Genomic DNA, 26120 nt, shown 5'->3' on the forward strand with positions numbered 1-26120 from the left:
AATACTACTATCTAATATGCCGGACCGTACCTCGGCCTACCCGATTAAACGAGTCTACGGAGTTGCAGGGGCGTGTACAGGGGGGGGCGTCAGGGGGTCCGGAGACCCCCCCCCCCCCTCTGCTCGCGCAGAAAAACGCTTCTAAGATGGCGTCTAATTTTAAAAAGATTATGGGGGAAAAAAGGCCCCAGACCCCCCCTTCGCGTGCTCGCCAACTTTGGGTTACGGTGTAGACCCCCCCCCTGGTACATATCCTGTACACGCCCTGACTCGCCTATACGCCATTACTCCCTAACCCTAACCCTAAACACTAACCCTAACACGAACCCTAACGCTAACCCTAACATAACCCTAACCTAACCTAACCCTAAACCCTAACCATATCACGCTAGATAGTTAACCAGGCGGTACGTTTCGGGTATACCGGGCGACCTACCCAGGGTACGTTCGGCAGTACCCGGGAGACATAGACCCTAGTATTGAGCGTTAGGTCGAGATCTACGGGCGTTCGTTGTGTTGTGCTTCGCTGCCGCGCAGCGCATTCACATTCTTACATTAATTATAGCCTGATCTGTAAATAGCCCACGTTAGTTCCGGTGTCACAATATATTCACGCCACTAGCCTCACACGTGATTACGTTTTTAGCGCTACATATGTCTTCAGATTCCGAGTCTGTACGCGCAAGAAACTGTAAAACATCTAGTAGGCGTGCTCATAGGTCTATGGCCCCCAGGTACTGCCGGACGCTACCCTGGGTACGGTCCATCTATACCGGAACGTACCCTGTGAATATTTGATATGGTTAGGTTTAGGCGTGTAGCGTGTTAGGCGTTGGGTTTGGGTTAGGGTTAGAGTAGGGCGTAGCGACTCCCTAGACTCGTTGAGTGGAGTAGCGCGAGGAACGGTCCGGCATATTAGATAGTACCAGGGTACGTCGCCGGTATACCGGACCTTACAGGGTAACGTTCCGGCAGTACCCTGGGGACATAGACCCTCTCAGCAGTAGTAGTAGTAATTCGGGTATGCGCGTCACCATCTTATGGCAAGCCATTGTTATCACTAATTCGAGAAACCACGCGTTCCTCGCCACGAAACCAGGTTTTCGTGCCTCACAAAACTCTAGTTTCTTGTCGCTGAGCAACCACGGTTCTTGCCATGAAACTACGTTTCGTGGCAACACGAAACCTGGTTTCTAGCCCTATAACGCGCGTTATAGCTGGAATCTTAGTTTCGTGAGCAGAAACTAGGCTTTTGTCGACCAAGAAGCTAGGTTCAGCAAGAAACCCACTTTCAACGCGCCATTTGCTATCATAATTCAGAGAAACACGGTTCTCGCCACGAACCAGGTTTCGTGCTCACAAAAACCTAGTTTCTTGCTCGAGAGAGCCACGGTTCTTCCATGAAACTAGGTTTCGTGGCTCGAACCTGCGTTTCTAGCCCTATACGCGGTTATAGCTGCAGAATCTTAGTTTCAGTGAGCAAGAGAACACTTAGTTTTGGGAGCAAGAACCTAGGTTTCATGCAAGAACCCACTTTCACCGCGCCATTGTATCATAATTCCAGAAACCACGGGTATCCTCGCACGAACCAGTTTCGTGCTCACGCAACAACTAGTTTCTTGCTCGAGAAACCCACTGTTCTTGCAGTGAAACTAGGTTCGTGCAACGAAACCTGGTTCTAGCCCTATAACGCGGTTATTAGCTGGATATTCTTAGTTTCGTGTGAGCAAGAAACTACGGTTTGGAGCCAAGAACCTAGCGTTTCAGCAAGAAACCCACTTCACGCGCCATTTGTATCATAATTCGAGAAACCACGGTTCCCTTTGCCACGAAACCAGGTTTCGCTGCTCACAAAACCTAGTTTCTTGCCATGAAACTGGGAGGTTTTCATGGCATGAAACCTGCGTTTCTAGCCCTATAACGCAGTTATAGCTGAAGTCTTAGTTTTCTTGAGCCAAGCAAACTAGCGTTCTTGGGAGCCAAGAAAACACTTTGCAACCGCGACCATTTGTATCCATACATTCGCGCAGAAACCATAGTCTCGAGCGACGAAACCTAGTTTCGTCGTTGCTAAGGCCCGTATCTAGGATTCGTTGATCCGAGCGCTGACCTCAGGCCGTAAGTTTCAGCCACTCGAGGCCACTGCTGCAGTAAATACTCTATTATATATATTAATGCCTGCTGTTGCTGGCACCTATGCTCTCATAGAAAAATAAAATGTTGCTGAGGGAAGGAATAAGTGCCCGAGCGTGCGTACACGCACGCTTACACGCCTGGTACACGACAGCTGCACGCGGGTGTACACGCACGCTACACGCTGGTACACGCACGTGCACGCTGGCACACACACGTACACGCCACGTACAGCGCACGTACACGCGGCGTACACGCACCGTGCACGCGGGTACACGCACGCTCACGCCACGTACACGCGTGTGCACGCGCCTGTAGCGTCGGCTACACGCCACGACACGCTGCGTACACCGCCGTGTGCACGCCTGGGCACACCACGTACACGCACGTACACGCACGTACACGGAGGTACGCACGCGACACGTCGACGGTACACGCACGTGCCACGCAGTACCACGCTGTTGCACGCGCCTGTCACGCGCAGCGTACACGCACGTACACCTGGTACACGCACGTGCACCGCGGTTAACACGCTGCGTACACGCACGTACACGCCGGTGCAACGCACGGCACGCGGGTACACGCAGATACAGCGACTGATACACTCTCAATAGCATTTAACTAGCAGAGCCATATTTATTTATTATACATATTATATATAAGTTAATTAGCCTAACTAGTAGTGTTATTTCTATAGTATTATTACTGAGCAGTGGCCCCGAGTTGGGCTTGAACTTCACACTGATGGTCGGGACCGCTGCGCGGATCACGCATCCTGATTAGCGGAGTCTTAGCGCAACACGGTAGGTCGTTCGACAAACTAGGTTTTCGTCGCTCCCGAAACTAGGTTTCGTCGCTCGAAACTGAGTTTCTCTGAAACTATGTTTTCTCGGAATTATGATACAAATGGCGCGGTTGAAAAGTGGTTTCTTGCTCCCGACAAACCTAGTTCTTTGATAAGCAAACTAAGGAGTTCCAGCTATAACGTCGCGTGTATGGGCCTAGAAACAGGTAGTTCATGCATGAAACCTAGTTTCATGGCCAAGAAGCTAGTGTTTTGGGGGGCGGGGCGGGTTGGAGCGACGAAACCTGCGGTTTCTGTGCCGAGGGAACTCGTGGGTTTCTCGAATTATGATAAAAATCGGCGCGGGTTGAAAGGTGAGCTGTTTCCTTGCGCTGAACTCTAGGTTTCTCGCTGCTCCTAAACTAGCTTTCTTCGCGCGAGGCGAGAACGTAAATTCGCAGCTAGTAACTGCGGTTGATAAGCGCTTAGAAACCAGGGTTTCGCTGCCACGAAACCTAGTTTCATGGTCTCAAGAAACCTGGATTTCTTGAGCCAAGAAAACTAGCCGCTTTTGTGAGCACGGAAACCTGTGGTTTCGTGCGAGGAACGTGGGCTTTCTCGAATTATGATTACAAAATTGGTTGTACCCGCGTTGCGTGCAGCCGGTGCGCTGTGTACCAGTGTACGCTGCGGTGTACCCGACGTACAGGCGCGCGTGCCACACGCGCGTCGTCTGCGTGCACGGTGCGCTCTGTACCCGCGTGCACGCTCGTGGTAGCCCGCTGTACGTGCGTGCCATGTGCGTCGCTTACTGTGTGTGCCCGCGCGTGCCCACCCCCGCGACCCTCCGCCCGGTACCAGCGATGTACGTGCGCTGTACCCCGCTGTGCAGTGCGTGTACCAGCCGCTGTACGTTGCGGGATGGCTACGCTACCCGCCTCGGGCCACTTTCCTTCCTTCAGCCAGACCCTAGTGAGGCATAGTTGCCAACACACGCAGGCATTAGATATATAGAGTATTTACTGCAGCCAGTGGCCGAGTGGCGCTGAATACGCTGACGGTCACGCTCGCGGATCACGAAATCCTAGACTAGATACGGGCCTTAGCAACGACGAACTAGGTTTCGGTCGCTCGAATAACTATGTTCTCGAACCTTATGCATACAAAAGTGCCGCCGGTTGAAAGTGGTTGTTCTTGCCTCCCAAATAACCTAGTTCTTGCTCAGCAATACTAAGCATTCAGCTTTATAACTGCGGTTATAGGCCTTAGAAAACCGAGGTTTCATGCCATAACTAGTTTCATGGCAAGAAACTACGTTTTTGTGGAGCACTGAAACCTGTTCGTGGCGAAGAACCGTGGCTTTGCTCGAATTATGATACAAATGGCCGCGTGAAAGTGGGTCTCTGCTGAAAACTAGTTCTTTACTCCCACAAACCCTACAGTTTCTTGTCACGAACTAGAGATTCCAGCTATAACGCGGTATATAGGGCTAGAAACCAGCGTTCGTGCACGAAACCTAGTTTCATGGCAAGCAACGATGGCATCTCGAGCAAGAAACTAGCGTTTGTGAGCCAACTAAAACCTTGTTTCGTCGAGGAACCGTCGGTTCTCGAAGTATTGAATACACCAATGGCGCGTTGAAATCTGCGGTTTCTCTGCTGAACCTATTTCTTGGTCCCAGAAAACCTAGATTTCTTGCTCACGAACTAGCATTCCAGCTAATACCCGCGCGTTATAGGGCTAGAAAACCAGGTTTTCGTGCACGAAACCATAGCTTTCATCGCAAGAACCGTTGGTTTCCTCGCAGCAAGAAACTAGTTTTTGAGCCACGAAACCGGTTTCGTTGCGAGGAACCGTGGTTTCTCGAATTATGATAACAAATGGCTTTGCCCATACACCATCACAACCTCTATAGCCCGCAGGCAAGCCAGTTGCATAGGAGTTCGCACATCATTATTGGCTAACATATCCTTCCAGTTATCCTTGTCAAGAAAGAAACATTAGTGACGTATACAGGCGTAAGACTTGGGGGGGGGGGGGCAATGGGGGCAGTGCCTCCCTAGATTTTGGCAGCACAATTAAAAATATAAGCTTAGTAATAATCGTAAATAACACTAAAACGTGATTTTTACCTGCTCCACTTACCCGTGAAACCTGTCTCAACCACTCCTACGACGTCGATCAAAGCTGCGCCGTTCGCTCATCATTTACCAGTTGAGTCAATGAAATATTAACCCACCCCCCCACCCTGGAATATTGCTCAACCTACGGCCCTGAAACATCTAACGCAGGCTATCTATTCGAAAATCGTGACGACCGAATGGCGTTTACAGATTATACGAGCAAGGCAGCAAGCTGCCTCTGCATACGTGCTAGCTCCAATAAACGGTCGTGCTAGGGTTAGAAGACCATCAGTATAGACAATCAGTCGCGCAGCCTCATCGGGGGCTACATACGTGCGAGCACAGGCCCTTGGAGGCTCAAGTTTCAATAAGAATAAAAAGGCGAAGCGGTTCCTGTGCGTAAAGAGCAAGCAATCTTCGCTTCCTATTTACACAGCGTTCTTACCAAAGCATTTCGCTCTTTTATCCACAGCCGCTTCGCTCTTTTACTCTTCTTGAAACTTGAGTCTCCAAGCGCTTGGGGGCTGCGAGATATAGCATGCCTTATCTGTACGTCACTATTCACACTCATAGCGCAATCATTATCAGATAGTCATAATTAACATTAAGTTTAAACATAAATTAAACATTAAGTATGAATTAACATCAATTACTTTCTTTTATTCAAATATAACGCAGTCGAAGCGTTTGCTCGCAGTTATGCGTTATTCGCAAAGATATACTAATACACGTCACGCCTATGATTAAATATTTAAGACAGAAAGAAAAATGCTGGCAAACTTCCAGTGGATTTCTTATTTAATTAATTACATAAAGCATGTGATTTCAATGTATCTCATATATACTATATAAATAAATAAAAATTATATATATATATTATATAATATATGTATATATAGATCATCTATATATATCTTTGCGTGGGAAACCTCTTTAAACGCTTTATAATATTTAAACTTTAAATTTAATATCATGGTTTTCAATAAATTATCTGACTATAAAAAAGCTAACATATGAACTTGGCGTTCCTAATGTTCCTGGATAAGCAGCGGTAACCAGACTTGCCAAACAAACAAAGTACATATTCCACGGAATCTTTTACTATTCTGCTATTATTACAATTGCTCAAAATTTACTGTGTACCTATGTGCCCAACCAGGCTTGCGAGACAACGTCATTACACATATAACAAATCGAAATCACTACATGTTTGCATTTTTACCTCCTCTTTGATATAACTATAACGCTAATGTATGGCCTTGCTGGCTAACACTCTCAGTGACCATACAGCATTAACAATCGTAGCAAAAGTAGCATTTGCTACGGCCCCGCGTTTTAGAGCCCCGTAATATCATAACTATTTATACTAAATTTTGTTCAACTTTTTTTAATTTTAGATACACGTAAGTTGATACGATAATGGGTGCTGGCCAGAAGTTTGGTTTGTCAGAAAAATCATTACGAACTAAAACGATTTTAGTCTATCATTTGTGTATTTATAATATTTGTCTTTAAATTTAGGGCCCACTTCTACTAACATCGTCGCCTTACAGCCTAGGTCCTTTACTAGCTTATCCGGTCATGTGGCAGTGAACTTATAACAACCCGCCCGCGCTTCTTCTTTTAAAGTTGCTTCCAGACTGCGCACAGGTGACGTGAGACAGTATTACATTAGTAAAGTGTTCGACGACAACCGGGGGTGCGATGTGCCGTCTTAACGCGACCAGAGACATCGCTGTCATCGCAAGTTGTAAACGCCTGGAGTGCAGGGAATGCTGCAGTGGAGACTCTGCACTCCTACGTAACCGCGTATATGTTAGTCAGTATTGTGTAAAATCACAGTGGGCGTCATGTGTGCTGTGTTCATGATGAAATTGTGTGCGCCGACTGCTGTGCCGTCCCGGTGCACGTCGCGTGTCGCAACACCACCAGCAGCTGCACCACAGTAAAACGACCATCAACTACTAACGTAACCGATCATATTGTCAGTATACTTGTGTCAAAAATCACTGATGGGTCGTGCTTCGCCCGTCTCTGGCGTCGTCGCGCGTGATTGTGTGCGGATGAGCAGTGCGTGGACGTGCGCTGCGTGTGCAAATAAAAACAGCAGTGACACGTGAAGGACATAATGCAACTACTACTTAACGAATATATTGTCAGTATGTGTAAAATCATCGGTTGGGGGCGTGGTTGGTGCGTGCGTCTGCGTGCGCTTGAGATTTGTGTGCGGATAAGCGCTGCGTGGTGTGCGTGGCGTAGCTGCAATACAGACAGTAGCGCAGTGAGCGGATAGGATGTGTTGTGTACTCGTGGTTGTTGGGATTGGAGATATACGAAAAAGTAATTTAATTCTATCCATTGTGTGAATAACAATATTTATTATGTCACTTCTCATGTCACACGAATCACCATGTTTTCGTTTGACGCATAAGTTATGAAAAGTAATTATTCTCTTCTATGTGTAATAAAGTCATTTCTCCTTCTTTTCAGCTGGCTGCAATATCAACCCGGGCTTTAGCATACTGGCACGGGGTTCCTATGTCTCGTTTTTTCGTCTTCGCTCTCGCAACGTGACGCGCAATATTTTCGTCGATGTCGGGAATGCGCGTTCGATAGTCCGACACTCGGCGCGTGACTAACCATCCTTCAGACATGACATAGCGTGTGTTGAATACTTCGTCCTTAGACGCAACTTTCGATCCACTTGAAGGCAAGCTTCAATAGCACACTTGAATTCGCAGTGAGTATGAACTAAAAGGCAGGAAGGCGCGGTTAAAACTCGGCGCAAGTGTTATAGCTGGTTGAGATTTTTTAAATCTTGAACGTCACGACGCGAAATCCGAGGGATTTTGCAGCTTAATGCCCGATATCTAAGCGAATTCATGATCATCAGGGGAGAATAATCACAAAATTTAATTCATTCAAATATTCATTGTCATTATTCCTTTATAAATTTGAAACAGTATAAGTACATCTCTGAGCGCAGAGGATGGGAACATCAAGCGACGTCATGCTCCGCTATAGCTAGTGACTCACTCATGCATGCCCTCTCAACGATGCGATGCGGAACAGTTGTTCGTCGCGGAGTTGAACTTTTACGTATTTGCGCCGCTAGAGCCAAAAAGATTTTGTCTCGGTCGAACCAGCCAAGAAATCCTGCCGGTTTTTTTGCCTATAAAATATACATGAGCGGTATAGGCCTGCATGCGCAGCGGGTATCTGGTCATTTTGCGTGTAGCGTGCAGTAGTGGGAGAAGGCAGCTGGAAACCAGAATACAGTCGCTTACACGTGATACGATCAAACGGAGCACTCTAAAACCCTTGTTGTGCATATTCGCGTCGCTTGGCTGATCTGTCGTGTAGCTAGAACACGCCTTAGAAGCTGTAAGACGGAGCGTACTTCCCGTTCTGTTTTACTCTTGCGCGACTCCGGTACTCTCTCGGGGAACGAGTTATTTTGTTTGCACAATTTCCTCCTTCAATTTTTCATTGCCTTGGTTCATTCGCGTGTATAAACGCAAACTCTGAAGCTATGATATCACACTACACATGCACGTAAAATTTTGCGCAGATTGAACATTTCATATTTTTTTCAGTATTGTTGATTATATAACTATGCAATAACGCGCATGCCTCATTTAAAATATAACCTAACATTTTCGCATTTTTATTAAAAATCAGCGTCCGCTGCTTCGATCGCTGTAGCTCCGTTTCTGAAATAGATATGCACTAGTGACGTAATGTGACACTTTTGCGACGTCAGATGACTTCGGAGGTCAAATCCAATGTGCCCATGTGGCAATGTGACCAAAGTTACATCTAATTGCCACCCTTGGACGTATCTAGAGTGGCCCATATTCATTTGAATCGAGAACTGACAAACAGAGAAACTTCCACAAATATGTATTAGATGTTACCTTACAGGACTTTTGTAAAATACAATGTATTAAGTTATGAACTCGTGTTCTTCTTTTTTTTCTGTTTTTGCAGGGGTTGTTAAGAATTGATGATCACACGCTTACTCATGCATCTACTGGACAATCATGCGAAGGGGCCAAAGTATTGGTTATGGTTGCGTCCGCTTTCGTTCGACTCTCCCCTCGTCACTGACTGATTATTTACCCACCCCCCGTCATCACTCCCCATTTTGGCAGATTCTCTCGTATGTGAGTGAAGCTGCATGCTGTCGCGGCAACCCCTTGATTAAAGACAGCGGGGACCTCATCGGAATTACTCAGGGGGAAAAGAAACTTCTTAAATAGATATCGCGCGAAATTGTCCGCAAGCGCATTATCCGTCACTCACGCAGTCTGACGTGGAATGGATCATCGGGGGTGTTTTTTTTCCAACTCGGGACAGAAAAAGTGCGCTGACACGATTATTGGCTCCTCGTTGATTCCCCAAGCCGGGGAACAGTATATTAGGCGCGGGGATGGAGCGACGTTTCATTTGCTTCCATACGCGCACATGCACGCATTCACACACGCGCACACGCATGCACACGCGCTAACACATGCACGCACACACACGCGCACACACATGCACGCACACACGCGCACACACATGCACGCGCGCACGCACACTAATGCACACGCGCGCATACGCAAAATAAAAAGGCGAAGCGGTCTGTGGTAAAAGAGCAAAGCAGCTTCGCTCGCTATTTTACCACAGCGCTTCTTTACCAAAGCGATTCGCTCTTTTATCACAGGCCGCTTCGCTCTATTACTCTTCTTGAAACTTGAGTCTCCAAGGGCTTGGGGTGCGAGATAGTAGCGATGCTTATCTGTACGTCACTATTCACACTCATACGCATCATTATCAGATAGTCATTAAATTAACATCAAGTTTAAACATAAATTAACATTAAGTATGATTAACATCAATACTTTCTTTATTAATAAACGGCAGTCGACAGCGTTTTGCTCGAAGTTTGCGTTATCGTAAATATACTAAGACACGTCACGCCTATGATTAAATATTAAGACAGAAAGAAAACTGCTGGCAAAACTCCGTGGATTTCTATTAATTAATTAATAAAGCATTGATTTCAATGTTAGCTTCATATATATAGGCCCTATATAAATAAATATATATATATATATAAATATATATATTATATATATCTTTGCGTGGGAAAACCTCTTTAAACGCTTTATAATTTTAAACTTTAAATTTAATATTCATGGTTCAAATATCTGACTGAAAAAGCTAACATATGAACGTTGGTGTCTAATATTGTGGATAAGAGTGCTAACCAAGATCGTGCCAAACAAACAAAGTCGATATTCCACGGAATCTTGACTACTTTCTGCTATATACATTGATCAAAATTTATAATGTGTACCTATGTGCCCAACCAGGCTGCGAGACAAACGTCATTACACATATAACCAAGAGCGAATCATACATGTTTGTATTATTACCTCCTCTTGATATAACGCTAATGTGTGGCTTGTGGCTAACTACGTGGCAGTGACATTACAGGATTAACAATAGTAGCAAAAGTAGCATTTGCTACGGGCCCCGCGGTTTTAGGGGCCCCGTAATATCATGAACTATCTAATAGTTAAGTTTTTTCAACTTTTTTTATTTTAGCATACACGTAAGCTTGATACGATAATGAGTGCTGGCAGAGTTTGTTTGTCAGAAAATCTATTACGAAACTAAACGATTTTAAGTTATATTTGTGTATTAATATTTGTCTTAAATTTAGGGCCACTTTATAACATGTGCTTACAGCTAGGCCCCGTACTAGCTTAATCCGGTCATGGGCAGTGAACTTATAACAACCCGCAGCGTTCTGTTTTAAAGTTGTTCCAGACTGGCGACAGGTGACGGTGAGACAGTATTACATTAGTAAAGGTTGTTCGACGACAACGGGGTGCGATGTGCGTCTTAACGCGACTAGAGATCGCTGTCATCGCAAGTGGTACAACGCCTGGGAGTGCATGGAATGCTGCAGTGGAGACCTCTGCAACTACTACGTAACGGTATTGTGTAGTCAGTATTGTGTAAAATCATCCAGTGGGGGCGTGTGTGCGTGCGTTCATGTGAAATTGTGTGCGGATGGGTGTGCGTGGGTGCATGCGTGTGCACAAAACAGCAGTTGACACAGTGAAGACATACTACTACGTAACGATATATTGTCAGTATATTGTGTAAAATCATCGAGTGGGGGCGTGTGTGCGTGCGTGCGTGCGCGTGAGATTGTGTGCGGATGAGCGTGCGTGGGTGCGTGCGTGTGCATAAAACAGCAGTTGACACAGTGAAGACATATGCAACTACTACGTAACGATATATTGTCAGTATTGTGTAAAATCATCGGTTGGGGGCGTGTGTGCGTGCGTGCGTGCGCGTGAGATTGTGTGCGGATAAGCGTGCGTGGGTGCGTGCGTGTGCATAAGACAGTAGCGCGTGAGGGTAGGTGTGTTTGTATCGGCGTGTGGGATGGGAGAGTATCGAAAGGTTAATTTAATTTCTATCCCATGTGTGATAAAATATTTTATGTCACTGTCTCATGTTCACACGAATCACCATGTTTCGTTTGACGCATAAGTACGAAGTATTATTTTTCTATATGTAATAAAGTCATTTTTCCCTTCTTTCCAGCTTGGTGCAATATCAACCCGGCTTAGCATACTGACGGGTTGCCTATGTCTCGTTTTTTCGTCGTTCTGCGCAACGTGACGCAATATTTTCGTGATGCGCGCATGCGCGTTCGATAGTCCATGACACTCGGCGCGTGACTAACATCCTTCAGACATGCATAGCGTGTGTTGAATACTTGCGTCCTTAGACGCAACTTTCGATCATTGAAGCAAGCTTCAATAGCACACTTGAAATTCGCCAGTGAGTATGAACTAAAAGGCAGGAGGGCGGTAAAACTCGGCGAAGTGTTATTAGCTGGTTGAGATTTTTTAAATCTTGATGTACGAGCAAAATCCGAGGGATTTTGCACTTGGTGCCCGATATCTAACGATTCATGACATCAGGGGGGAATAATCACAAATTATTCATTCAAATATTCATTGTCATTATTCACTTCTGATAAATTTGAAACAGTATAAGTACTTGCGCATTAATAAACGATTATGTGACAATTCGGAGCGCCCCTGTGTTTACAGATTACTTGCAATTGTGCATGCGCATGCACTGGAACATCTGCCTCGTTCATACGATATTGAGTGATAAATAATATAGGTAATGGCAAGTGGGCATCAACATTGTGTCAAGAGACGCGACCAGAATTTACCAAATATTGCGGGTGTGCAGTTTGTGCGAAACCCGTCCGACCGCTGGAACAATGCCAGTTAGTTGTGAGGTGTGGCAAGATTGTGCAATGATAAATTTTTATATAACAGCTTCACCTGACGATCAACGCAATAGATTGCTGTTAGTCCTATTTGCCCCGGGCGAAATATGAGACTATGACATGATAACATGCTCTATGTATAACATGAGATATAATATGATATGATCATATGATGATAGATATATATATGATGCCCTATGATGCAGGTTTTACCCTCTGCGTGGGGCATACATGCGTTTTATATAATGTTTTCTGTCTTGTACAAAGTTGCCCAGTCCCTAAAATTTTACAACTTTACAGAATTTTAAGCCATGTACAGATATGCGTGAAATCGTATTGGCGTGCACAAAGTCTATCCATTAAATATTTAGTCTGTTTATTATAACACTACTTTGAAAATTTTAAGCATATTGCCTGCATATTATATATTCCGACTGTTTATTTCTACTTATATTTCCCTGTATAGCACAGTTTCGTTATTTCAAACACCTTCACATTTAAGGGACTTTTTCAAACTCAACGACGTACACATACGGATACTAGAAAATCAAGCGTATAGTTTATTCAGGTGTTTCGGCGAGTCGTTCGTAGAATCATCATAAGTACTTCATACGATCGTGAGTCTAGAATCTCAAAACTTTTGCACAAAACTCGTATATGTAAATCATGTACTACTACATATAAATACTCAAAGCATATTCAAAATGCTATGATGTTTAGACTTGCGATGTCAGATAGCTATTCGTGGTATTTCCCACGGCGGGAGACCCTTATCTAGATATATTTCAACTTTTCGCATTGTACATTTAACTGTCCGCGTCCGATTTCAATTAAACATCTATGCGTTTGTCGGTCCTGAGCACATTTACAATAGAGTGTCTTGTTTAGGGGGAGGTTCGTAATTTTGCTGCCAGTGCCACCCCATCCCGATGCATTCGTGATTCGGTATATGATACATGATTTCGTACATTGATATGGATTACATTCTTCGTCAGTCTTTGAGTGTAAATGCATGGTTGGATTGAGTCGTTGAATCCTAGGTGTGTATTTATAATACCCGTGACAGTATTATTTTATTCTCACTGTTCTATGTACAATTGAGCGTTGCGTTTTACTCGTCCTGAAATCGTTCGCATATTGTCGTTCGTTTAAAGTAGTGCAATAAATTTATTGTTTACCTTGTAAGATTAAAAATACGATGTTTGATTGTGCTTTTATATATATCGTATATAATTTGTATACAATATGTAACACACCCCTCTCTCTATATATATATAGGGCTATATATATATATTATTATCTCTGTATATCTATATATATAATCACGTGGCTAATAATTTACACGTTTTTATTAATTAAAAAAAAACTCATAATTATATGCACGTCGAGCCCATATTTCTCTATTCAGACCGTGTTTTCTGCTTGCATTATTGAAACGCGCTTGTAAGTAATCTTGTTATATTGACCCAACGCGCGTAGCATACTCATAGCATAATCAGCCAGCTAGCCCGAGCTCTATTGCCCAGTACGATTAGGACATTAGCTCTATAGCTCTGTTGCTCTGCGACTCGTTATTATTTATTGCATTTTGTCAAATCTTCTCGCTAATCTTATCAACTTCCCTGTGATATTTATTTAATCCGATAAGATAATGAGCCAACTGTGAACGGCGTCCATATTTGGTTGCATATAGCGTTAAACTAGGCGCAATAACTAACATGGTCTATTATTAAAATGTTTACGATCAGAATTACTGTTTCCCTGAAATTCAATATAGATTGTTATATGTTTCGAGGTCGTGTTTCAGGGTTCAATGCTTCCTTTTCCTGTACATCAAAAAGTAGAATTTTTTAATTTGTTAGGATGGACTACACGCCAAGTACTTTCGTCAGTTTCGTGTCTCGAATAATGCGATCACACACACACACGTGTGCATATTAATTGCAAAAAATAATTTCGCGTTTTGCATAATTAATTCGCGGTTTCTGATTGATATAATGCGCAATTTACGGCACGAAATAGACGTGTAGAATTTATTGATTTTCTGTATAGCATTCATATAACAAGTAAAGCGTATATATGCGTGATGTTAATCGATAATACACATATACTATATATAATTATATATATATATATATATATATATATATATATATAACCTATGTACTACGGTTCAGCAGATAGCCCGAGCGCTCTAGTCAATCAACAGCATCAATCGACATGATCAAATTTTATCGAAAAAGATTTCAGTGTAGTGTGGCTCAGACGGCTACGGCTTTTCCCGTTAGCTATTAATTCTTTTTAATTGATTTTCATCTCAAGTTCGCTTACATTTCGTCTCTAGGTCACTACACACTCCGGTACTCACTAACAAAACAACCAAGGGATAAGAAAACAGTGGCGGGCTATCGGGGGCTCGTTGTGCACGCAGTGAGCAACACTCCTCATCCCCGCTACATTATAACTCTTGCCCTGCATCCTTTGTAATTCCATCGCTTGCTGGATGTACGTAATGAGACGTCAGTCTACACTATAGATTTCTACACAGTCTATACTGGATTCAGAATCGATGAACACTTAGGTTGCGATGCGGACAAAGCCGGAGTAACAAACGTTTGAAATCATGTCGTAGAAGATAGTCAGAAGGCGGACAGAGATGCATGTAATTATTCAATTAACACGAATGTGAGCTGTGTATATCAGTAATGCAATTTGGGATCTGTTCGCCGTTAAGAAGTTTGCAAAAAAAATTTCGCAAGTTGAAAATCTTTTCTCAGTCGAATAGTGGACGGTTAGTACGTGAAACCAAATAGGAAGCTTGTTTGAAAGAGAACCCAGGTCATTTTTTTAGAATAACTTTGGACAGGATGTGATAACTTGACTCGCGTGTGGTTGTGCGGGTTATAGAAAAAGTGTCTGTCAGTATCGGGTGATTATTTGTATTCAATCGAAGAGAAAATCTTTGCGCGCGTCATCTTCTGTTTTAAATAGTAAATCTTCTACTACATCATCTCCGGTTTGCTGATTCATTCTTGGTACACCTGCGTGCTTGTGATTCCCAGACTGCAATATGCCGAATCCACAAAACGCAGCTAATGCTCGAAACATCAAATACAAAATCGTACATGATGTATGGGCTCTCGGTGATCACAAGGAACACAGCCCGCAGCCCGGATGGTTGAATGTCCTTCGCCGCCAATATGAAGGAACAGTATATATATCAGTGATCCCCGTGGTCAAGCCAGATAATCACCGATAGCGACAGGCCGAATATAAGGCAGAGTTTAGAGCTAGTGAGAAAAACAAACCTGAGTGATTCGAAAAACTTTCATGCATCACTTCTCTGTGCAATATATCACCGGACGAGAGGAGAGCAGAGAGAGAGAGAGAGGAGAAGAGAGGGAGGAGAGAGGAGGGATATATAATATATATAGAGAGAGAGAGAGAGAGAGAGAGAGAGAGAGAGAGAGAGAGAGCGAGACGAGAGGAGAGAGAGAGAGAGAGAGAGAGAGAGAGCGAGATAGAGAGAAGGAAATAGATATATATATATATATATATATACTATATAGATAAAGATAGAGAGCCAGCGAGAGAGAAGCTCTGCATGTATAGCTATAGGGACCTTCGTACTCGATCGTCTGTGTCTGACTGCCTATTATAGACTCGGTTCACAACCTAACACGCGCTATAATAAATGCGCCATTGCTGTTCACAGAGAGATTATCATATTTTAATATAATATCGAATTGACGCAGTTCACCAGAGGTGCATTAGGCATTGCTAAAGGGCATAGTGTGCATGGTCTCACTTGTACTAGAGCACGATGAAACGCGGAGGAAAAACTATCATATCATTATAATAACATTATTATGTCACTGGGAATATGCACGATGATTTCACTGCGAGCGAACGTTGTCGACGTGCGTCGAACGACTGCAGTAAAATCATCACGTAATAAACATCACACATGTTATCACGGCTCAATTATCGCCACGTTAATAGTTTTGAACGGGCGCTATACGGGCGATTCTACATATGCTTCCAACCAGGGCATGTGAATAATGACAAATATGATATTATGATATCAAATATGATAAATAAATAAATAAATATATATAATATATATATTATATATATATCTGACTGTATATGATATATATATGATATTATTATTATATATATATTAATATATACTATATATAAATATATATATATATATATGATATATATATATATATATTATATATATATATATTATATGATAAATATGATATATTTGTCATTATTCCCTTTTCCACCCTTGTTTCCACGACCACTCATAAATCATGAACGGGAACCGACAGCCCCGCGTGTATAAAGGGGAGATGAGTATGGTCTAAATGGGAGAAGAAGAGCGCAGAAGATGGGAACATCAAGCGACGTCATGCTCCGCTATAGCTAGTGACTCACTCATGCATGCCCTCTCAACGATGCGATGCGGAACAGTTGTTCGCGGAGTAGAACTTTTACGTATTTGCGCCGCTAGAGCCAAAAGGATTTTGTCTCTTCAAACCCGCCAAGAAATCCTGCCGGTTTTTTTGCCTATAAAATATACATAAGCGGTATAGGCCTGCATGCGCAGCGGGTATCTGGTCATTTTGCGTGTAGCGTGCAGTAGTGGGAGAAGGCAGCTTGGAAACCAGAATACAGTCGCTTTACACGTGATACGATCAAACGGAGCACTCTAAACCTTGTTGTGCATATTCGCGTCGCTTGGCTGATCTGTCGTGTAGCTAGAACACGCCTTAGAAGCTGTAAACGAGAGCGTACTTCCCGTTCTGTTTTACTCTTGCGCGACTCCGGTACTCTCTCGGGGAACGAGTTATTTTGTTTGCACAATTTCCTCCTTCAATTTTTCATTGCCTTGGTTCATTCGCGTGTATAAACGCAAACTCTGAAGCTATGATATCACACTACACATGCACGTAAAATTTTGCGCAGATTGAACATTTCATATTTTTTTCAGTATTTGTTGATTATATAACTATGCAATAACGCGCATGCCTCATTTAAAATATAACCTAACATTTCGCATTTTTTAAAAATCAGCGTCCGCTGCTTCAATCGCTGTTAGCTCCGTTTCTGAAATAGATATGCACTAGTGACGTAATGCGACACTTTTGCGACGTCAGATGACTTCGGAGGTCAAATCCAATGTGCCCATGTGGCAATGTGGCCAAAGTTACATCTAATTGCCACCCTTGGACGTATCTAGAGTGGCCCATATTCATTTGAATCGAGAACAGACAACAGAGAAACTTCCACAAATATGTATTAGATGTTACCTTACAGGACCTTTGTAAAATATAATGTATTAAGTTATGAACTCGTGTTCTTCTTTTTTTCTGTTTTTGCGGGGGTTGTTAAGAATTGATGATCACACGCTTACTCATGCATCTACTGGACAATCATGCGAAGGGGCCGAAGTATTGGTTATTGGTTGCGTCCGCTTTCGTTCGACTCTCCCCTCGTCACTGACTGATTATTTACCCACCCCGTCAACACTCCCCATTTTGGCAGAATCTCTCGTATGTGAGTGAAGCTGCATGCTGTCGCGGCAACCCCTTGATTAAAGACAGCGGTGACCTCATCGGAATTACTCAGGGGGAAAAGAAACTTCTTAAATAGATATCGCGCGAAATTGTTCCGCAGCGCATTATCCGTCACTCACGCAGTCTGACGTGGAATGATCATCGGGTGTGTTTTTTTTCCAACTCGGGACAGAGAAAAGTGCGCTGACACGATGATTAGCTTCTCGTTGATCCCCAAGCCGGAGAACAGTATATTAGGGCGGGGATGGAGCGACGTTTCATTTGCTTCATACGCGCACCATGCACGCATTCACACACGCGCACACGCATGCACACGCGCTAACACATGCACGCACACACACGCGCACACACATGCACGCACACACAGCGCACACACATGCACGCGCGCACGCACACTAATGACACACGCGCGCATACGCAAGCACACGCATGCACACGCGCACGCACACTAAGCACACGCGCGCATACGCAAGCACACGCATGCACACGCGCACACGCGCACGCATGCACACTCGCGCCTACGCAAGCACACGCATGCACACGCACACACACGCGCATGCACACACACATGCACACACGCACACACACACACCACACACACACACACACACACACACACACACACACACACACACACACACACACACACGCGCGCGCGCGCGCAACACACTTTCACTTATTTATTATGGAATTTCGCTCATACGTTCGGCACGTGACGGCCAACCCACCGCTGATGTTAGGGTTATGGTCGGTGAGGAACCGACCGACGGTTGGTGACACAGAACGCTGTGTACGCACCGCTGAAAGATGGCGTTACACGCAAGGCGATACTATAGATGTTTCCCATCTGTCAGCCGCCATCGAAGCGGTTCATGATGTTCGACATGTGATTTGACAGGTGATTTATTCGTATATGCATGCAGCGGCATCACACCGCTGCAAACAGATCCGCGTGCAGCGAACGATTCATGCATTTCTCTCTCGTTTACACATTGCATATATTGCTAGGGCTGGCATGGCCTTCATGGCTTGCAGATTTCGCAAACGCGGGCCGTGTATATACAGATGTAGATGACGACACGCACATCTGTACCACGAACTTTTTCTAGTGTATTGCCGTGATTATTGTGATTAACGGTCCGTGCTATGACGTCATTGCCCTAGTATATACTCGCCATTTCGTTAAATAGGAAAGTCCGTACGGTAGGCAGCTTCCCATGTCTATATATATATATTATTGTTACGATCAATCACCGTAAAGTTTTCGCGCTTGAGTTTTCACGTTTAAAGCGGTCGCGTGAGAGCTTCTATCTTCTTAGATACGTGGCTAATATACCGAGCGAAGGCCGCAAGAATTGAGCGCTCCATGCATGACTGCAACTCTTCAAGTAGAAGCGCATGCAATAGAGCCAGCACGTTAGAGCGCTATATATAATATATAATATATATATATATATATATATATATTATATATATAATTGTATAATATAATAATAATAATAAATAATAATAAGAATAGTATAATAATAATATATATATAATAGTAAAGAGCTGGGGCTTGCGCGCTACTGCTCATCATTACTGCATATTGCTGGCCGGCAGCTCTTAAACCATATCTCAGGTATTGATCTTGTGAATAATAAAAAACATAACATGCACACACGCGCGCGAGCGCACGCACACACAACGCACGCACGACACACACACACACACACACAACACCACGTACAGACACACACACACGTGACACGCGCGCGCGCACGCACGCACGCACCACACACACACACACACAACACACAACCACACACACACACACACGCACGCACACACACACGCCCCTCCCCCACACACACAACACACACACAGTAACACACACACACAGACACATACACACACACCACCACCACACAGCACACACACACACACACACACACACACACACACACACACCACACACACACACACCAAAACAGCGAGACACGGGCGACGATAGCCAGAGATAAAAAAAAGTGGACGACAGTATAGCGGGTTCGCTGTTCATGCAGTTTTCCAGTAATATCGACGAAAAAAAACAACGACGTCCGCGTGTGGGCATTTCTGACGGCCCGATTGACGACGTCTCGACGGCCGCTAACCGTGTAATTACGCGTGTGTAGCCTACCGCCTCAAAAATCTTAAATCTCTCCGTAATGGCTACTACATTTCCCGCACCTGCGTTTATACTTTCCCGCAGCATCCGGACGCACGTAGAAAACCTGACGGATTACCTGTGAGCATCGCGTCAGTAATGAACCAGACAGATAAAATAATGTACGACAGCTATAGAATGAAGGCGCAGGCTTTACTTTTCCGTGTCTGTATTATCGTCTGTATATGAGTATATAGGGCATTAGTAACGCGCTAACTACGCTGACAATAATTTAAAAAAGCTGATGCGGGTTCTAATTTAATTTAGTAAATGTGCTGGAGGATGCTAAGGCTGTGTAGATTTTCAGGGCGCTCGTTGTCCGAAACCAAATTAGTCTTCGACATTGACGTTGTTTTCGTTGGTTCGCACCTCTAATCACCTAGTGCGTATGAGAACGATGATTAAACTCTACACGCGTACGATGTATTTGTCGACAGTCTACGAGACAAAGTTAATGTTAGGACTGAAGTCAAGGCTACTTTTTTTTTCTGACAACGGGCTCAGATCATGAACGATTATCACTGCCTTTATTATGCGTATCTGTTTTAACAGTTAGTGTACCCGCGTATCTTGCGCTCTTGAGCAGCCGTTAGAATAGAACGTCGTTACTGGATGCACGTGGATTGACGTTTTGCGTTTACGTCCGCTATCAGTCAATAATTATCTAAATAAATAGCCTACGCAAGTTTATTGATCGCAAATTAGGCGGCTGACAGCATCGCTATTCGCCGCCCACTTCTTTATTAGTGAACACATAGTTACGATCATCACGCCAATATAGCATTAATTTATTCCTCATTGCGCGCTCGCGTTGTTTTATTGTTCTCTTAATTGAATCGTCTGCCACTAATACGGGCTTCTTTAACCCACCCGTTCAATCAATTTTGCGTTGACAAGCTTATCGGGACTATGCTCTATAAAAGTAAACAATCTGAATTCTTTTAAATTTAATCTTAAGTAGTTTCGTCTTATTAATCAAATATGACGTTAAACTACTAAACACTATTGTATTAAATTGAAGATATTTTATATAAGTAAGGTATGCATATAAATATCAAATTATATCTATATGATATTTATTTTGCACAGCATTGTATAAAGTCTATCCGGTGTTTCATACATAAGAACATATTGTATATATACATATGTATACATATGGTATGGTATTGTAAAGTAATGTAACGTACGTAATGTTTTTGTAATTATAACCTATCGTATGGTTTTACAATGTGTCATAATGTTATACCACGTTATGTATTGTAAATATTATATATCATCATGTCTTGTAATGTCTTATGTAGTATATTGTCATATCATGGCATGTATTGTAACTTAATATATCGTCATGTATTGTAGATAGTATTACGTCGGGTATTGTTATGGTTTGTATGTGTTGTAATCATCTGATCATGGCATGTATATATGTAAACATCCTATATCATCATATCTTGTAATGTCATACGTTTTATAAAATTTGTCTAATCGTAATGTGTTGTATTGTTTTATAATGTCATGTCATGTATAATAATATAATATAACGTTGTGTATTGTACGTAGTACAACGTTGTGTATTGTGATGGATTGTGTGTGCTGTTGTCATCAGATCAAATCATGTATTGCTAATATCATTCAACATCGTGTCTTGGAATGTAATAATTTATGTACTTTAACTAATGACGTGTATGGCTGACTAGATGACCGCAAGGTCTTTTCGCCATACCTATGCATTATAATAACAAAGTTACAACTTTTTAATTTTTCCACTGTCTGATTTATCCGTTTAGCACAAATAAAAATATAGAAATCTTGAAAATCTTGAAATCTTGCTCTGAGTATCCATAATCCTGCTGACTACTAAATTGAACGGCTCGCCGTAGCGCCCGAAAAAGAAAGAACACCGAGAGTTCATATGTAGGACTACGTATAGCTCGTATGCATTCCTGTTGTCAAAACATGTCAAACTACATGTCAAAATACTTATTGCATAGATTGTTTAAAAAAAACTCGAGTTTTAATCGAAAGTCGATCATGACAGACCTGATTTGAATATGTCAAGTTTGAAGGACCGTTGCTCCGACATATTAGCATTAGAGGTACGTTCCAGATCATGGGTTGCGTTATTTATTACAGACGTCGTTAGGTGGTGTGCGCGACCAATAAAATGGCGTCTCCAAGTGTGAAATAAATTAGCGTTGCCTGTGCAAGTGCCGCCACCCCGCGGGGAAATTAAACAGGAAGGAACATGGAGATGGCGTCCCCGTTTATTGCATTTTTCGAAAAAGGAAGGGTACGTATTGTTTCTATCTTATAGTACATATATTTCATCGTTTGTTGGGTTAAAAAACAGAAATATTATTAGGTACTGTTTAACCTGAAACACTTGTGGCCGTTATAAACGAACAAACACCGTGGTACAAATTAGTAACTAAGCCTACAACAACATGAACATGATGGGTGTGTAGAATGAAATAACACATACTGTGACATAGTTTCCAAACGTCATATCGGAAGCCTAACAATAATATAATATTAATAGTACTAGTAGTAGTAATAGTAGCCTGACTTAACAATGACTTAACAATGCAAGTTGTAGCCCTTCGCACGCAAATGGGGCTACACAATGCATCCGGTGATGAATCTTTTTCTTATTCTTACTTCAATACTTGGGCTGAGAGGGTCTATGTCCCCAGTGTACTGCCGGAACGGGGGCAGCCCTGCTATAGACCGAAGGTCCGATAGACCGAAGGTCCGATAGACCGAAGGTCCGATAGACCGAAGGTCCGATAGACCGAAGGTCCGATAGACCGAAGGTCCGATAGACCGAATATTGCAAAGGGTTAGGGTTAGGATTAGGGCATATATATGGTTTATAGTGGCATCATATGATTTATTTGGTGGATGTGCGGCATATTCACGTTCGAATACGGCATCAGTGGCTGTCTGGATGCGTAGCCTGGAGGATAGGCGACCAATTCCGGACGTGTAACTGCATATTCGAATAAACCTTCGGTCTATTGGGCCTTCGGTCTATCGGTCCTTCGGTCTATAGGGCTGTAATCGCCGGAACGTACCCTGGGTACGGCCCAGTATACTGGAACGTACCCTGGTACTATCTAATATGTCGGACCGTACCTCGCCTACTCCACTAACGAGTCTAGGGAGTCATCTACGCCTACTCCCTAACCCTAACCCTTACCCTAACCGTATCAAATAGTTACCAGGGTACGTTCCGGTATACCGGACCATACCCAGGGTACGTTCCAGCAGTACCCTGGGGGACATAGACCCTATGAGCTCAACTTGGCAACAATGGTCAATGCCAACATGCCTTGCTATGATTTTCTAACAAAAAGCCTTTAATGGCTGGCGGTACAATCAAAATGATCCAGGCTGGTTAAATAAACGTATTGGCTTTAGCCCACTACTGTAAACTCGAACTCAAATTGCTATAATTTGGCCAAAAAAGTTCGATTATCAAATGCAAACAAGTGTGCAGCCAATATTGACAGCCACATTCAGATACACAATACATTCAGATTGAAATAGTTTTAGCGCTAGCGTGGTGAGTGAAAAATCTGCATTTCAAACTGGGTTCGTTCATACAGTACTGTTTACACATTCGCATGGTGTCATGGCAATACTGCATTTTTTAAATAAAGCTTATGTCTGATAATAGAATTAAGTAGGCGTGTATAGTTTTTATGATCAAATAAGTATCATAATTATAATTAATTATAATTAATTGCTCATAACGCAATCTCAAACTTTATAGAAATGTTCTGCTTTAACCTATGGCCCTAACCTTAACCGGGCAACCATAAACCATCGATCATTGCATACAAACTTACTTGGTGTGGTAACTAAACATGGAATTATACAGTACCTCCGCTTTGTCATTACACAGGGGTAGCAATTAACTTTTGAACACGGGAGTCTCACGTAGACTCCCTACCCTCTAAAAGATGGAGTCTGCAGCAAAATGAGGGAGTCTGCAGTCTGAGGTTCAAAATGAAAGATATTAACAATAACGCATGTGCTTATTTTTAAGATTCATGCAGTTGCACGTCTGCCAAATTTTCTCTGGACATTAGCTGAAAAAATACGGTAAATAAAAAAAAGTGGACGACACGTATAGCGGGTCGCCGTTTTCATCAGTTTTCCAGTAATATCGACGAAAAAAAACCCAACGACGTCCGCGTGTGGCATTTCTGACGGCCGATGACGACGTCTCGACGGCGCTAACCGTGTAATTACGCGTGTGTAGCCTACCGCCTCAAAATCTAAAATCTCTCCGTAATGGCTACTACATTTCCCGCACCTGCGTTTATACTTTCCCGAGCCATCCGGACGCACGTAGAAAACCTGACGGATTACCTGTGAGCATCGCGTCAGTAATGAACCAGACAGATAAAATAATGTACGACAGCTATAGAATCAAGGCGCATGCAGGCTTTACTTTTCCGTCGTCTGTATTATCGTCTGTATATGAGTATATAGGGATTAGTAACGCGCTAACTACGCTGACAATAATTAAAAAAGCTGATGCGGGTTCTAATTTAATTTAGTAAAATGTGGAGGATGCTAAGGCTGTGTAGATTTTCAGGCGCTCGTTGTCCGAAACCAAATTAGTCTTGACATTGACGTTGTTTCGTGGTTCGCACCTCTAATCCCTATAGTGCGTATGCGAACGATGATTAACTCTACACGCGTACGATGTATTTGTCGACAGTCTACGAGACAAAGTTAATGTTAGAACTGATGTCACGGCTACTTTTCTTTCTAACAACGGGCTTCAGATCATGAACGATATCACTGCATACCTTTATTATGCGTACCTTTTTTACATTGTAGGTACCCGCGTATCTTGCGCCTCTGAGCAGCCGTTAGAATAGAACGTCGTTACTGGATGCACGTGGATTGACGTTTTGCCGTTTACGTCCGCTATCAGTCAATAATTATCTAAATAAATAGCCTACGCAAGTTTATTGATCGCAAATTAGGCGGCTGACAGCATCGCTATTCGCCGCCCACTTCTTTATTAGTGAACACATAGTTACGATCATCACGCCAATATAGCATTAATTTATTTCTCATTGCGCGCTCGCGTTGTTTTATTGTTCTCTTAATTGAATCGTCTGCCACTAATACGGCTTCTTTAACCCACCCGTTCAATCAATTTGCGTTGACAAGCTTATCGGGACTATGCTCTATAAAAGTAAACAATCTGAATTTCTTTAAATTTAATCTTAAGTAGTTTCTTATTAATAAATATACGTAAACTACTAAAAACTATTGTATTAAATTGAAGATATTTTATATAAGTAAGGTATGCATATAAATATCAAATTATATCTATATTCTATTTATTTTTTTTGTAAACAGGCATTGGATATGTCTATCCGGTGTTTCATACATACGAAACGATATTTGTATATATACATATGTTACAGTATGGTATTGTATTGTAAAGTAATGTAACGTAACGTAATGTTTTTGTAAATTATAACCTTATCGTGAATGTTTTACAATGTGTCGTTAATGTCATAGCCGTTTAGTATTGTAAATATTAATATCATCATGTCTTGTAATGTCTTATGTAGTAATAATTGGTCAATATCATGGCATGTATTGTAACGTAATATATATCGTCATGTATTGTAGATAGATATTACGTCGGGTATTGTTTATGGTTTGTATGTGCTGTAATCATCTGATCATGTCATGTATATATGTAAACATCATCTATAATCAATCATATCTTGTAATGTCAAACGTTTATAAAATTTGTCTAATCGTAATGTGTTGTAATTGGTTATGGTATTATATTATTATATTATATTGCTGCGTTGGCCTCTTGTGTTGTTACTTTATACCTTATTAGACATATTGTGATTTTTGTTCTACTGTTCCATATAATATTATATTGTAAATATGTATATATAATTTTTTGTACGTAAGACTCAGCCCAGAAATGTTCAACTTAAATTAG

The 26120-nt window shown here is 42.6% G+C and overlaps 2 protein-coding genes across 2 annotated transcripts in view; both read left to right on the forward strand.

Moving 5' to 3' along the window:
• LOC106806404 overlaps positions 1-13546 on the forward strand; it is a 23796-nt gene extending 10250 nt beyond the window's left edge. The window contains exons 3-4 of the mRNA XM_014808328.1: positions 10852-11030; positions 11650-13546. Of these exons, the coding sequence (XP_014663814.1) occupies positions 10852-11030; positions 11650-11727 (257 nt within the window). The 3' untranslated portion in view covers positions 11728-13546. The remainder of the gene's footprint in view (positions 1-10851; positions 11031-11649) is intronic.
• An 8800-nt stretch (positions 13547-22346) lies between these two features.
• LOC106806409 (MOB kinase activator 3B-like) overlaps positions 22347-26120 on the forward strand; it is a 29984-nt gene continuing 26210 nt past the window's right edge. The window contains exon 1 of the mRNA XM_014808335.1: positions 22347-22418. Within this exon, the coding sequence (XP_014663821.1) occupies positions 22374-22418 (45 nt within the window). The 5' untranslated portion in view covers positions 22347-22373. The remainder of the gene's footprint in view (positions 22419-26120) is intronic.

Source organism: Priapulus caudatus, unplaced genomic scaffold, assembly GCF_000485595.1.
Source record: "Priapulus caudatus unplaced genomic scaffold, Priapulus_caudatus-5.0.1 Scaffold158, whole genome shotgun sequence".
NCBI lineage: Eukaryota > Metazoa > Priapulida > Priapulimorpha > Priapulimorphida > Priapulidae > Priapulus > Priapulus caudatus.